The sequence below is a fragment of the Ischnura elegans genome (assembly GCF_921293095.1).
Source record: "Ischnura elegans chromosome 13 unlocalized genomic scaffold, ioIscEleg1.1 SUPER_13_unloc_3, whole genome shotgun sequence".
NCBI lineage: Eukaryota > Metazoa > Arthropoda > Insecta > Odonata > Coenagrionidae > Ischnura > Ischnura elegans.
The window spans coordinates 6,585,781-6,602,226 of record NW_025791659.1 but is presented as its reverse complement, the minus strand read 5'-3'; the positions used below and the strand labels follow the sequence as shown (position 1 = coordinate 6,602,226).

At 38.1% G+C, this 16,446-nt stretch overlaps 1 protein-coding gene and 1 non-coding gene across 2 annotated transcripts in view; one reads left to right on the top strand and one right to left on the bottom strand.

Annotated features, from left to right (window-relative positions):
- Positions 1-7,392, bottom strand: part of LOC124172916 (zinc finger protein 184-like) — a 44,521-nt gene extending 37,129 nt beyond the window's left edge. Inside the window, exons 1-2 of the mRNA XM_046552432.1 lie at positions 7,064-7,392; positions 4,740-4,934 (exon numbers count right to left, since the gene is read on the bottom strand). Coding sequence (XP_046408388.1) covers positions 4,740-4,934; positions 7,064-7,198 — 330 coding nt within the window. The 5' untranslated portion in view covers positions 7,199-7,392. The remainder of the gene's footprint in view (positions 1-4,739; positions 4,935-7,063) is intronic.
- Positions 7,393-10,481: 3,089 nt separating this feature from the next.
- On the top strand, positions 10,482-10,597 carry LOC124173001. Its single transcript, XR_006868331.1, has one exon. It is a non-coding gene; the product is annotated as a U5 spliceosomal RNA (small nuclear RNA).
- The last annotated feature ends 5,849 nt before the right edge of the window (positions 10,598-16,446 follow it).

Below are 16,446 nucleotides of genomic sequence, written 5' to 3'. Positions count from 1 at the left end.
CGGAGCACTGGATCCCCGGTCTGTAGCGTCTGGTAGCATTCATTCGACCGCACTATAGCGAAGCCGAAAAGCAAATGCGGGAAGATACAAAAATGGAGAAGGATTTACGTCACTGCTGCTATTGTCGTCGATGAAGTCAGGAACTCGTATTTATGCCATAGTTTGGCATTCCCATTGTAAAAAATGCCCCAGATATGATACGCTAAAATTTTTTCGCATAGGAATTGTGAGGTCTAGGAACCGATATTCAATTTTTACATTGTTTTTATGGGATATTATGCTTCGATTAACGTCATTTCGATTATCGTCACATTTTTCAGGAACGGTAGGTGACGTTAAACCAGGACTCACTGTATTCCTGATGTTACAACCCTCTCGTATAACGCAAATTCGTACAGTGCAAAGACCCCAAGGAATGCATCCCTATCTTCCCGATGTTAAAACCCTTTCGTATAACGCAAATTCGTACAGCGCAAAGACCCCAAGGAACATCTCCCTTGTGCTATACGAGGAATGGGTGTATTTTCGGCATTCATTCGCCTGCGTAGAAATACAGTGGAACTTAGTTAGTATGAGTATTCTTTGAGAAAGAAGAAATGACCTAGCTAAACTTGTCCTATTAAAACATATACGACAAATCAAGGGAAATTGACGACGTTTTCACATAATTGTCTCTGGTAAATCTATGAAAACATTGTGATTTTCATTCACATGGTTATTTTTCGGCAGTTTAGCACTAATTTTTTTGATTTTAAATGTTAAAAAGAGTTCAGGAAGGCGATCTTACAAGAACTTCAGACAGTAATTGTAGTTATGACGACTTTTCCACCGATTGCAATAACCCCTATTTCTGTTCATGGTGAAACAAAACACAGTACTATTCCACAAACTTTTTATTATTAGCCGTCAACGAGTTTCGACATTTATACCATCATTATCAAGACTAACAGCCATTAGTTTTAGCTAACAGCTAACATTAACAGCTAATTATTAGCTAACAGCTCTGTTAGTCTTGAAAATGACGCTATAAACGTCAAAACTAGTTGACAGCGACAGTGTGAGAAATACCGTTCTGTACGCCATCGGCTGAACATCGGGGGAGACCCAGGACACATCCTAGGAGACGACCCTGATAGTATCAGCCGAGTCATTAAGTTTTTAATAGAGACCGGGCTAATTAATAGTGCGAAAAATCCACAGAGAAAAAATCATTCGCCTTGACCGGGATTCGAACCCGGATCCCTCGATTTCCGGCCGAGTGCTTTAGCCAGTTAAGCTACCGAGGCATCATTCTTCCCTGTGGAAATTTGTGGACTATACCCTGTGGAATTTAAACACTATTAATTAATTAATTAATAGTGTTTAAATTCCAACCTTTTTGACATCTGACTACCCCTTCCTTTTCAAAATTTTTATGAATGTTTAAATTTTTTAAATGTATCCTTTAAAAATTTTGTTTTTATAGACTGTCGGTGGTGCAAATGACCTTAGTTGTCGAGGCACCCAAAAACAAAATAATACTACTACTACTACTAGTTGACAGCTGATAATAAAAAGTTTGTGGAATAGTCTTACTAGGTTTTGTTTCGCCATGAACATTTCATTGTTCCACCAAGTAACGCCCAAATCAGTTGATTTTATTCCTGTTTCTACCATTTACTTTCCTCATTAGCATGTTTCCCTGGATAGCACATTCATTTATTGCAGTCCCTTAACAAACGTACTAAAGAAGTTCTACTGTATCACTGATGAAAATTTGAGGCTTTTGTCTTCCGGGTTAAGAAACGTCCTGCCGCATATTTTCGCCATTAGTAGTGAAAGGGCTACTGAAGGGAGCAGTTTCATGACAAAAAAACACTAAATCTAAAGATTCTAAAGATTTCCAGGTCAACTGAATGCTGATCTGCGGAAACTTGCTGTAAATATGGTTCCATTCCCACGTCTTCACTTTTTTATGCCAGGTTTTGCTCCCCTTACATCATGTGGGTCGCAACAGTATCGTGCTCTCAGCGTTCCTGAGCTAACTCAGCAAATGTTTGATGCAAAAAACATGATGGTAGCATGTGATCCTCGTCATGGTCGATATCTGACTGTGGCTGCTGCCTTTAGGGGACGAATGTCAATGAAAGAGGTTGGTAAACAAATGTTAAATGTTCAAAACAAAAATAGTAGTTATTTCGTGGAATGGATTCCAAATACAGTAAAACCTCTATGTAGTGAACCTCTTTACATCATAAAACCTCCATACATCATAACACCCCCGTCAGATTTACATGTAAATGTATAGGCAAACCTCTTTGTAGTGAACCTCTTTATCTCGTAAAACCTCCACTTATCATACCAAGGAGACACCCCCAAGACGGCCTAACTACCTCTGCAAATTGTACCAAGAATACTAAAGACCATTAATGCAGCTGCGATTACGTACATGGAATGACATTTTCAGCGATAAATGTTTCATGCTCTTTTTTTCTTATACACCTTTAATATGCGGTTATTTTCCTGCTAATAATTAGTTGTGGCCATTATGTTCCATATGAGAGCATACCTAACAGTAAATAAGAAAAAAGGTATCCAACTATCCTAATCATTTTAAGTTGAATTAAGAGAGATCACATCGTTTTCTCTCGAATCACGGTAAAAATCATGCGATAGCGCTCGCTTTCAGTAATTATTAAATAATAAATATATGTTCACTGATGCATGAATGTTTGTTTAAACACATAAATATAATGGTTTAAATGACAGTAGTGCCTTTCATTTCCGAAGGATATGAAAAAATGGTGCATATCACTGAAACCTCTCTATAGTGAACCTCCATGCATCAAATTGTCCAAATTTTGGTCCCCTCCATTACGATGTAAAGAGGTTTGACTGTAATGTCAAAACAGCTGTATGTGATACACCTCTTCGTGGCCTAAAAATGTCAGCCACCTTTATTGGAAATTCTACAGCTATTCAAGAACTATTCAAGCGAATATCTGAGCAATTCACTGCTATGCTTCTACGAAAGGCTTTTCTTCATTGGTATACTGGGGAAGGTATGGATGAGATGGAATTTACAGAGGCGGAATCGAATATGAATGAACTTGTGTCTGAGTATCAGCAGTATCAGGAAGCAACAGCTGAGGAGGAGGGCGAGTTTGATGAGGATGAAGAGGGAAAAGCAGATGAAGCTTAATCTAAGACTTCATGACGAGGTTGTTATGTAACTGATCAATTGTATCTGTCAAATGTTTGATTTTTTTCTAGATCTCTAAATATTATCCCTACTATACACATATATATATATATATATATATATACGTGTGGACGTTTCCTGACCCGGGAGACGACGGGCGTATATTTATGTGTGAGATTTTCCTGGCCAGGATAACGAAAGCCATATATTTAAATTTTCTAGCTCTCCCCCTTTTAGGACGGTCACGGGTTCACGTCGTCTTTGTCTCGGGGCCCAACCCTGCGGGGTTTAGGATTTACCCTCGGAATCCGGGAGCAGGTATAACCCCTCTTAGCGGTAAGGGTCAGCGGTCGTACAATTGTTTATCCAGTCAGTTTTCGAAATAAATATTTGTTCATTTCTCATAAAAAAACTAAGAATTGAATTATATGTCTTTTGAGCAGCGTTTACAATTGTTAAACGAAATTCTACGATAAATATCTCGAGTTCTGTATAAACATCAACATGGAAATTGTTGCTGCATTAAATGCGTTAATATTGACCTTAGAACTTCGTTTAAAATTTGACAATGCTCAGAAAAAAATGAGGAATTCAATTCAAAGTCTACAATTTACGTGCAAACAACAATTATCCATTAGCTAAATACATATAAGCAATACATAAGTTGACCGCGAACCAATGCCGCAGGTATGGTCGTAAACCCGGAAAGGAGGGAGCACAACTACTCTCGGAGTCCGAGATAATGCCGAGTCCCTGCGGGGAGGGGTTGAAAAAGGTTCAGTGAGACCCTTCTTAACGAATGCCCTCCAAAAATGCACCACGAGAAAGAAGAGTCTCTTGGGGCTCGGTACAGCAATCTTGCTAAGCGAAAACTCCGCCGTCTCGAAAGAGCTAAATATTATCCTTCTTTGTGGTTGGTGACCACCGTCATACAATAGAGTATTTGCACCCGGGAGGAATACGATTGAAATGCAGTTGATTTGATAAAGTGTATCATAAATGCCATTACTTTCGATTAAAAGCATTAATTGTTGCTTAGTTTGTGTAATAATTAATATTTAATATGCATTGAAGACCAACTCTTCTAACATTAGTTCCATTCAGTTTATAAATAATGATTTCATGTTTGTAGATCAACATAAATTCCTAGGTGTCTACTTTGACTCCCTCCTCAAGTGGGATGTGCATATTTCTCACTTACGTAAAAAACTAAATTCTGTAGTTTATCTTTTATCTGTTCTAGAACATACACTAACCTTAACTGTCTTAAAAACCTTATATTTTGGTCTGTATGATATTAAGGAATACTCTGAACTTAATTTTTCCACCTTGTGTTTTTGACTTCATCCATTTTTTTTAATATTATTTTTAATGCTACTTAAATGTTACTATCAGAATGTAAACTATATATGTTTCAACTTTAATTTTCTGATTGTACAATGAAAAAATGACGACATCCGTCACAGGTAAATGTGCTCAGGATGAATAAAGACTTTTTATTATTATTATTAGCCTATCCTAGTATCATTCATCCTTCCCCCTTCCCTAGGTCTCTTACCGATTGCGTGGTGTTCTGCGTGGCGAGGGTTGGTGCTTGCAGCTGGCTGTGCGCAATGAAGCAATCCGTCTGGTGAACGCGGTTCTCAAAGGCGATCTTTGAGTCTATGCACTGCCGTTTGAAGCGCTTGAAGTCCGTCAGCTTCTGCAAGCACAGGGGGCAGATGCACCATGGAATCCCGACCACCTTCGACACCTGCGGAAACAATCGACACAAACATGAGGATAAAAATAATGGGCTGATTAAGTCCTTTGGTTTCATGCAATGATATTTCCATCCCGCTCAAATTTATGACTGGTAAGGGTCCAGCTGCCGGTGAGTATATAAACCGCCTCTTCAGTGGTGAGAATAGGGCAGGTAGTTTCCTTCATTAAAGAAAACGAAAGGGATTGATTGCGATTCGTTATTCACCATTAGTGTATTCATAGTATACAAATTATTTGGTTTTAGAAATCACAGTTCAGATGAAAGTTAATGGTCAATTTTAACCTCATTTGAAAAAGGCCAGATTGGCGCCCATGCGATGCCACTCCACATGACATCACAGGAACCCAGATGTTATGCAAGTAGTCAGGAGTTTTATATCATCTGATATTACCAATGCATGCATCAGGCAAAGAGCTCAGGGAAACATGGTACCAAATGAAGGAAACTTTCCAACCATAGGCATTTTTAATAGGTGATTATTAAGAGATGTATCCCTGAGAATTCCACCATCGCTTGCTTTGCAGTTAAATATCTATGAAAGCAAACATATCAAAGTTGAGCACAAAGCAGAGGAAGTATAATTTCTTGTAGCTAAGAAAACAAAATTAACATTTGGGATCAAAAGTAAAATCAATGGTATGCAATTCTATGTTGCCATAAATTTAATTTTGACAAGTAATCATTAAAACAGTTGTACATGAAATGAGGAAGGGTAGGAGAAAAGAGAAGCCTCCTTAAAACCTTGATCGGATGACGGAACAACTTTATAGGCCATATATCTTGAGACATGATGGCCTGATGAGGACAATCATAAAGGGACAAGTGGATAGCAAGAACGGAAAATGAATAATAATAAAATGTCTTTATTCGGGCGAGGTTGAGACTAAAAAGTCCCCTCTTCAACCTAACCCCTCGATAACGTCAACGCAAGCATATTAAAAAATGGTAGACAAACGTTTACAATACAAAGAATATACAATATACACCGTTTGTGAAATGTCAAAAAAATAAACAACTATATGTGACAACTACTATATGTGAATACTACTATATGTGACAACAACTATATGTGAAGACCTCAAACAATGTATATGGAACAGGTAAAGAAGGATATGAAAGAGAAGAAATACGCGAGTGAGAAAAGATTAGGTGATAGAGGAATTGTGAGGAGAGCTGTCTCAAACCAATCTTAATATTATTGACTGGTGATGATGACGATGCACATGAAATAATTATAAGTTATACACAATCAAGGAGGTCAAAGAAAAAAACATAGGTTCGATAAGATTGGCTTATGGGAGATGTGGAGAGCTGCTTCAAACCAATCACAGGAATGTTGAGTGATGTTGATGGCTTATTTAAAATGCTACTGAACAAAGTAAGCACGATAAAACTGCTACTCGATGAAAAAAACGTGCTAACTTCAAAAATGTAATTTTTTTACACATTCAATGAATACTGCAATACTGTAAGGGGGAAATGATGCAAATGTAATGGAAATATAATTTTAACTATTGATATACTACTTATTCACGTAAAAATACTACAGTAGAAAGGACATACTCATACAATAATGACGAGAAACGAGGTCAGAATATTCATTGAAAATGTCAAGCGACGCTTGTAAAAGCGACGAATCTTTATAACTACAGGGAAAATTATGAATACGTCCGGTAACTTATGCAGCTGTCCAAAGAATTGGCCTGGGAAATCGGATGAACGACATACATATCAAAGGAAGTATCGTAACAGCAAAATCCCCGGTCAGGTTATACTCAGCAGTCCTCGAGGCATAGCAGATATTTTCGCATCTCATTCTAAAGAATAATTTTGCCTCACCATTATTATTAAGGTAAACCACGGTAAAAACGGCATTTGGAGCGAAAATTTTCAATTCATATTAAAATCTTGTGGCAGCAGTCATCCCGAACAAAACATTTTTTAAAACAACCTTCCTACTCTTCATATTAACGAGAAAAATTTCCACGCTAAATACTCACAAGCCGAACACATAGATTCATCTTATGTTTATTGGTAAAAATAAAGAAGCATAGCACACGAAAATAATAATATTCAATGTACTTTCGGACAAATTCTTGCTTGAACTAATCACTTACTTCAAACTGTAGTAAGTCCTCAATCGCGTCCTTAATCAAGAATCCATGTTCAACATTTTCTTCGAAAACGTCCACCAAACACTGGCCATCACAAAGGCAAAGTCTGCAGAGTGAATACTTGTACAGGGGATCCATTTCAGCAGCACGGCAGGGACAGTGAAGTAGATATCAAACGAACGGCCTAGAGAGCACCCTCAGTAACCAGACACTACATATCCCACAAACAACTGAGACCGAATGACCTACATAAGGTCAATTATTCCATGAAAATACAATAGAATCGCCCTATTTCCACACCACTATCCCGGAAAATAATACCAGCATCCCAATTTCAGCTGTAGCTGCGCATAAACGAATGACAATCGAGCAGCGCATCAAAACATTGCCCTACTGTGGCGGCAATTTAAAGTTCTATGAAATGCAACCAAAAATACAGTGGTCATGTAAATTATATTTAATACATTCAAAAAAGTTTTATTTTCAAATTAATCATTACAATGGAATACTTACGATCTAAATATTCGAGAATAATCCAAGTGAATTGTTTTAGGCAATAGCATACATATTAAGAACATCAAATACGAATTAAAAAAAGTATTATGGAACGATTTTTTTCTACAGTTAGCATGATAAATACTCAATTCTTAATTGGATGTCGTATATATTATCCCAGTTTGATCCGATGCCCTCATGCTCCAATTTACGAAATTCAGTTTCTTGTTTTTTTTTCCAGTTACTGAATTTAGTTGGTGTAAATTTTTTCACTGGGGATTAGTTTCCTGCACTACCATCAGGGTAATTTCTTTCTACTTCACATATCAAAACAGCTGACTGTATTGCCAGCATTTAGCTTGAAAATTATGGCGAGTACACACGTCTTTAAGTTATTGCATAAATAAGTGGCCATATATACATACACATAAACATTAACTAAATCAGTCATCAAAGGGTTTTCCACTACAAAAGAAGGAAATAGCTATACAAAGTGATCAAATGTAAGGCGTTTTTTTGTTGTGTGCAATAACAAAAAAATTCCATCTCTATCAATCATACCTTATATCTTTCAATCATGATACCTGACATGTGCATTAGAAGGCTTTATAAAATCATTAAATCATATGTAAATTTTAATCCCTTTAACCTTTTCCCTACTGAAGACCAAACTATGCGGCAGGGCATTTCTTGACCCAGGAGATGAAAGCCGAAAATTTATGTCGGTGATTTTCCAACGCAAGCGAACGAATGCCAAAAATATATGTTTCCTTACTTCTCCCCCTTTTATGACAGTTGCGGATTTGCAAAGTATTAGTTTCTGGACCCAACAAAGTGGGACTAGGCCGTATCCTTGAAATCTGGATCAGGTACCCAGACACCTTGTCTTATATTACCCCTCTTTGTGGTGAGGGACCGCGGTCATTCAATTATTTATTCAGTCAGTTTTCAAAATAAATATTTGTTCCTTTCTCAAAAAATATTAACTAACAATGGAATCCTTTGTCTTTTGAGCAACATTTACAATTTTTTAACAAAATACTACAATGAAAATTAAATTATATCTCAATTTCATTATAAACATCAGTATGAAAATTGTTGCTACATTAAATCTGTTATAATTGGTCCATTAACAAGTTGCGTATGGATGACGAAGATTCTCGTCATTTACGATCATCAACCTAAACAATTTTAAAGCGTACAATACGTATACGTTATAACGTATACACAGTATACGTAACGTAACGTAGACATAGTAACGTAACGTAGACGTACTATAGTACGTCTTCCGCTGTTGTTCGTTATTCTTTATGAATTGATGCATCATAACGTTTGATTGGGTAAAGTTATATTCTAAACATTAGCTTTTTAACCATGTTTAAACCAAAGGCATTACACCCTAATAGGCACATAATTCCAATCTCAACACCTCCACCCAGAATCGGCGTTCCTAGGAATTTAAATACCTCGGTACGCAACGTTTAATAGAGCTTTTTAATCTGTGAAAAATTTTAAGAATCTGTGATCATCATAGTATTGTAGTTGCAACTAATATTTGGTCAGTAAATTTTGGACCAGATAAAAATAATGGATCCTATAATAAATTGAACTCAGGGGCAGCCTGGCCAGGTTGGCTGGTTGGTGATTGCAGAGGCAACAAGCTTAGGGGGCCCCCACACAACTATCGTGAAGTGTTTACATAATTATGTAAGGTGTAATTAATAAAGAATCACATCACTTGAACCAAAGTTTTTTTTTACCAATTATAAAATTCTAAAATAGAATTACAAAGAAAGGTTTTCATTAATTTGCTTTAAGTACTTTAAACATACTCATAAAAAAAATAAATAAAATAACCATTTAAAAAGAAATAAAAAATGATTATTACCTATTTGAGAGTTATTTGAAAGCCTTATTTTAGGGCTCTTTTTAGATTTGTATAACAAATTAAATTTTTTTGCTGGAAATCCTCAGTTTTTACAGTATTTTTTCTGACCAAATTGCTACATATTTCTATTCACTTTTGAAGAGCCAGAATATCTTCAGAAACCCATTTTCAGGTATGCAACCAAAAATTTTCCAAGGATGGGCCCCTTCATTAGCCTCAGCTAAAGAAAAGTTTTCATTAATTTGCTTTAGGTATTTTAAACAAACTATCAGTGTAAAAGGGTCGTATAAAAATAAATAAAATAAAGGAGTCAGAAGAATAAGGAGAATATGATTCTTTTTTGAGAGTTATTTGAAAGGCTTATTTTAGGGATCTTTTTAGATTTGTATTACAAATTAAATTTTTTTACTGGGAATTCTCAGTTTTTACAGTTTTTTTCTGACGAAATTGCTACATATTATTATGTATTCTCTTTCGAAGAGCCAGAATAGCTTCAGAAACCCATTTCTAGGTATGGAGCCTAAAATTTTCCAAGGATGGGCCCCTGCTAAGGGCCCACCATTCACCTCTCATTGAACCTAATTTTTCATCAGATGACACATCATGATACTGTGAGGGAGACTGTGAACAAACCGCCATGCTGTTTGTTTAAATAAATAAATTAACTCTAGAACTAGCGATGGAGTCATTTTGACTCCTCGCGACTCATGTACTATTTTATTTTCTAGAACTATTTTAATCGAAAAGCCTGATTTTGGGTCAAAAGTGAATAAAAGTCATGGAATTTCAGGTCAGAATTCGGAAAATTGTAGTCAGGGCATAGAAATAAAAACCTCGAGGAGTCAAAATGACCTTATGCCGGTAGTTCTAGTGTTAACGATCGTAGTGAGGAGGCAACAATAGTGGCGAGGGACGCGGGAGAAAAACTAAGACAGTCGTGTGTTGAGAGAGCTAAGAGATAGACGTGTTCTAGAAGGAAGTAGAGGACGCAAGGAAAAAGGAGGTGCCTTTGAGAGAGAAAGATTGCAGAGGAAGAGATACGGCAGAACTCTAGTCAGTTTGTATAAATCTTTCGCCTTTTACCAAAGATTTCTGCGGCGGAAGTTCAATTGTCTGTATAGACAATTTTTGACTGTGCTCATTGGATCAGAAAGGGAAACAATCTATTTGTATACTATCAGATTGTAAATTTGGCCCAATTAGTATTCTTTACAATATTTTGAATATAATTTGTAAAAAGTGATTTTGGTGCATGTTATTTCTTAATTAAGTGCAAGGCCGTAGCCAGGGGGGGGATCAAGGGGGATTGATCCCCCCCGAAATGAAAAAAATTAAACATACTATATGCTCCCTTGGTGCTCACACGAGGATATATTATATATAGCGGTGCAGGAACATCTAGTAGTCCAATGCGACTCAAGTCAATAATTATCTAAGTGAATTTGTCAGTGCAGTGTGCGTAGTTGTAGTGCAGTGTGTGAAATTATAGTGCTGTGAATTAGTAGAGACCGCGGAATTGACATCGACACCGAGGAGTTAATTCATTTGTTTGCTGCAAAGAAAGCTATAAGGCAAAATTCAATTTTTTAAATTATATTTTTCTCTAAGGGTTTATAATAAATATTTATATTTTACCATATACACTATTATATTTATCTTATAAAAATAATTTTATGTTTGTTGCGACGTCCAAGTCCCACATTGACAAGTTACGCTAGATACTAAATATTTACTTGTCTGTTGCCCGGGCGTAGCTTAGACTCGGTGAACGTACCGATGCTGGTAGAGATGGGGTAGGTTCCCCAAAAACCTTGGTTGAGAGATAGACAAATAGGGCGCCAGGTGCATGCATTGGATGCACCACCAAGGTAGGTATGCCACAACCTTTTATGACGAAATGAAATGTAACAGATACAAGTTGTATTTCTACAAGACTTTAATACAAGTTCATTGAAATTCTAGGAGTAATGATGAATTTCCTCCATATACAAACAAGCCTCCAATGGGGAAGTTTCTAGACGTAACACACATTCACACAGGTCACACTCTCCAGCAACTTCATCTCTTCATCTTACCACACTTTGTAAGACGAGGTGAAAATAAAATAAAATTATGACTTCTGTCATTACAAAAAAAATTAAGGAATGGCTGCATGCACCCTCAGCTTTTTGGGAGAGGAAGAGAGAATCCACCTCACAGCCACATGGCGACTAACGCCAACCAGAGAGTAGCAGCTCTCTGCACTACAAAAAAAAACCTGCAATGAGAACATCGCAAGTCAATGAATATGGAGAGAAATTGACTCTGAGGAAACTTTGAGTGGGCGGGGTGACGGGACTTACCGAAATCGGGCGGAGCTGGCAGCTTTGCGGAGAGGACCTATTACTCGCAAGTCTGAGCCGTGAAAGAGTGACGGTCGTCCGCGCACGTCGCCAGGAAGGGAGGACTCCCGGGAGGGATCGTGCGCACAGCGCCACAGCTAGAGCGAACACCTCTTTGTGTTCCGTGTCCGGGCCTGCTCTCCGGCTGTGGCGCTGTGCGCACGATTTGGACTGCTTGTGGCATCATATGCTCAGCAGTCCAGCAACATCTTGTCCGGTAGTGTCCGAAAATATCCACAGGGAAGAATGATGCCTCGGTAGCTTAACTGGCTGAAGCACTCGACCGGAAATCGGGGGATCCTGGTTCGAATCCCGGTCAAGGCGAATGATTTTTTCTCTGCGGATCTTTCGCACTCTTTACATCGTAATGGAGGGGACCAAAATTTGGGTAATTTGATGAATAAATGTTCACTATAGAGAGGTTTTGTGTGTTAAACAAATGTGTATGCATTATTGAACATGTATTTAATAGTAACAATAATTCGTCTTTATTATACAAGCGAATTTAGGACAGAGTGGTCCTCTCTTACAATTAACTTGTTAGACATTCACAAACATCCATGCCCTGAATGGTAGTCAAGCCACCCAGGTGGGATTCCAACCCGCGACCTCAAGGTTAGCAGTCGGGAACTTTACCCCTGTGCTACCGAGGCCGGCATTTATTTAATACTTAATGATAACAGAAATCGAGATGTGATCTCTCTTAATTAAACAGTCACTTAAAATGATTAAGACAGTTGGATACCTTTTTTCTTATTTACTGTTAGGTATGTTCTCATATGGAACAAAATGGCCATAACTGAAGGTTAATGTGAAAATTACAGCATATTGAAGTTGTATAAGAAAAAAAATACAGGTGAAACATTTATCGCTGAAAATGTCATTCCATGTATGTAATCGTGGCTGCATTAATGGTCTCTAGTTGCCTCGGTACAATTTGCGGAGGTAGTTAGGCTGTCTCGGGGGTGTCTCCTTGGTATGATAAGTGGAGGTTTTATGAGATAAAGAGGTTCACTACACAGAGGTGTGCCTATAAATTTACATGTAAATAAGACGGGACTCTAGGGGTGGTATAAAGTATATAGGTTTATGATGTAAATAGAGGTTCACTACATAGAGGTTTTACTGTTAATTGTCCTCAAAAGCAATTATTATTATTGTTCTTGGGAGTGGATTAGGCCTGTCCCACAGTCATAAAGAAGGCCATCTCAGGCTCCAAAAAAACAACTAATAAGCAATCAATTTAAACACACACAGACTATAAAATTTAGCACCTTTATTTCATCTCTTGTACATAAACAACCAACCCCACTTCTAATTAATTTGTCGGTTCAATAACACAAACCATTGGCATTCCTCACAAGAGAGAAAATTGATTTAAAAAATCATGGCAAAGGCACATTCACAAATTTTCATGTAGATATCCCCCCACAGCACCGATACACACCACTCTTTCATTGCAAACCAGTGCTATCTTCAGCAAAGGGAGCTCACAGTCACAGGATACAGCAGCCCATCCTGCTGAAGCCTGATTTTTTGTTGTTATTTGGAGCACATTGAATTGGTTCACAAAAAATGTCTGCAGTTCGGCGATGGATGTGTGGCTGGGATTGGAAATTTTTAAAAAAATTTCCTCGATTCCCATTGCTTGGAGGGGTCGCTCCCTAGACAAACTATATATTTTTCCCGGCGAACGTTGGCAGTGACAAGATTTCTCAGGTTTCATGTCGTGTAAGGTCCTTCATATCTGCTTCAAATGCTTCGATGTGTGACTCGGCCACCCTGTTAAAGAAATATTTTTTAAATTCATGATTTTTCAATATTTTGTTTTCTTTTGTGAAGGAAAATGATTGTGTTTTTATATTTTTGGGGGGTTCGGACCCCCCAGACCCCCCTGGCTATGCCACCAACTCCCGTGATGTTTGGTCTGCTTTGAGAGTAAACACTGCAAGCGGCGACTTTGTGTGAACCCATTTCAATGCGCAGAGAAAACACATTTCGAGGCCGAGTGAAGAATCCTCCATCGTAATAATCACGATCTTCAGATTCGAGTGAACACTGTCCCAACACAAAAATATTCCTCAATGGCACACGTACATTTTTCAGTCCTTGAGTCAAGCACAATCAGGGTTCCCACTGCGACTAAAAATTATAAAATTCACCTTTTTTTTCCAGGTTCCAAAAACAGTAAATTACACAGTTGAACTGTTGTCCTACGTTAGGAATAACTCCCCTCACTTGGGACATCTTTGTTTTCTCATGCCTGTACCATGTTGAAACTAAAATACCCCAACTTGGAACACCGTGGTAGATTATTTACTTACAGTAAACAAAACTTGGGAGCAAAAAACACATGAACTTTAGAAAAAATCAGATGAATCAACTGAAGGCAGAAAGATTATCAGGACTCCCACAGTGACTAAATTATAAATTCATGGTTTTTCCTCCAGGTTTTCACGGTCTAAATGTCGTCAAATTCACGGTTTGTAGATGAGGCATTTCAGACAGAAATATTGATCACGTAACAATCATCAGCCGCAAATTAACAACTAATTTAACAAACGCGACGGAATTTGAAGGCAAACGCAGCAATGAAAGTGCTATCTCTCTCATGACGTCACATATCATTAGCAAAATGCAGGACCTGGTTGGGAGTGGGGAAATGGAAGGAGCAGGGTGGCAGGGAAGTGAAGAAGTGCCTGATTTTTTGCAAGGGTTAATGAATACTTTACCGGTTACCAGTCTTCCAATCACAGGTCAATGTGCCGTCATGGCACACGGACCAATAACTGCTCTTCGAATACACGTGCGTAGATAAGTGCGTGGACAGTATCTGTACGTGACTGACCTTAAAACATGATCAAACTATCCTTTTTCATATTTTTTTTTGACCAGTTTCGGCAACGGTTCCAACCTTTGCACACTAAACTGTTGAAACATACCTTGGCTAAATATTCACAATCTAAGTGGTAAATCCTAAATAAATATATGTATTTATAAACAAACGAGAGATCCCGGCGGCCATCCAGCTAGTTTCAGGCAGTTTTTAGCAAATATCTTTTTTTATTTTATCATGAAATTACACTTTCCCGAACATATTTTGATTTGTCAAAAGTTTTGCTTCAAATGAGTGCCGTCTCAACACTTCTTGTCTCAAACGGCTTTGATAGCTCCAAAACACCGTATTTCTCCATGATAGCCCTTGTTAAACTATCCTAATTTAATAAACATATCGATTTTTCTTTTGATCGGTCACTCGTAGTTCTACAATCAAGTTTGAGAGGATTTCAAGGTTTTACGACGAAATTCACGGCTGATTCACAGTTTTAAGGTTTTCGCGGTTGAGTGGGTACCCCGACAGTGGATGGCCTCAGTTACATGGCACAGATAATAGGAAGAGCCTTCACCATCAAGGCATACAGGTATGCAGCAATCACTCAACACAAATTCCCATGACACAGTTTTCGTCATAACACGACTGGGACTCAATGAGTTCTCTCACCAAGTACAAGCAGTATATTCATACATAAGACTGCTGTACCTCAAAAAAAGCAAAACAGTACACTACCGAATTATCCGGGCTAATAATTTGGGAGAGACGGCACGAATAATTGGAAAACACGGATATCCCAAACTTACACTTAAATGTCTTGCAATGTTCATAATTTACCTAAAACAAAATACAGTGGAACCTCGTTAAAGCGAGTACGGGCTATAGCGACACCCCCGCTATTACGAGAGATAGCCGATGCACCGTCAATTGACCCTATAATAAGCGTGTTAAAAAATTCGTTTTTACGAGACCCTTTCGGTGTTGGCTCTCGCCATAGCGAGGGTTTCACCGCCGGAAGACTTTCATCAAGACTCCTTAACCTCTGTAATTGCTGGCAATCTGTTAGAAATGAAGTTAATGGAGTGCTCAGTCTCAAATTTATGTGGTAAACTGTCGTTCGATAAATTTAATGATTGACGAAACAATGCTTTGCATGATTTTTATTCAGTGCAGCGCTTATAAGTTGTTTGAATAGTTAGTCGTTATTTGAGTAAGGAAATTTAGTGATGCAAAAAAACATCGCCTTTCGTCTGGATTTATGCTTACGTTTATCAGATAGATGTTTATCTGTCGCCCTGTTCCTGTGTATCTGTTCAAAACAGGTGTATAGGCTGTTATTTGCTCCACCTCCGGTATACGTCAATTCACTATAGCGAGTGTTTACTAGTGCACCGTGGGGTGTCGTTATATCGAGGTTGCACTGTAGTTTAAACTATACCGGGACTAGCCACGGTGATAACTTTTACGGGAGTCACCCACAATGCACAATCATGCGAAAGATCCACAGAGAAAAAATCATTCGCCTTGACCGGGATTCGAACCCAGATCCCCCGATTTCCGGTCGAGTGCTTTAGCCAGTTAAGCTACCGAGGCGTCATTCTTCCCTGTGGATATTTTCGAATATCAACAGGAAAGAATTTTATATAGTGTCCGAAAATATCCACAGGGAAGAATGACGCCTCGGTAGCTTTATAGGCTAAAGCACTTGACCGGAAATCGGGGGATCCGGGTTCGAATCCCGGTCAAGGCGAATGATTTTTTCTCTGTGGATCCTTTGAAAAATATATAT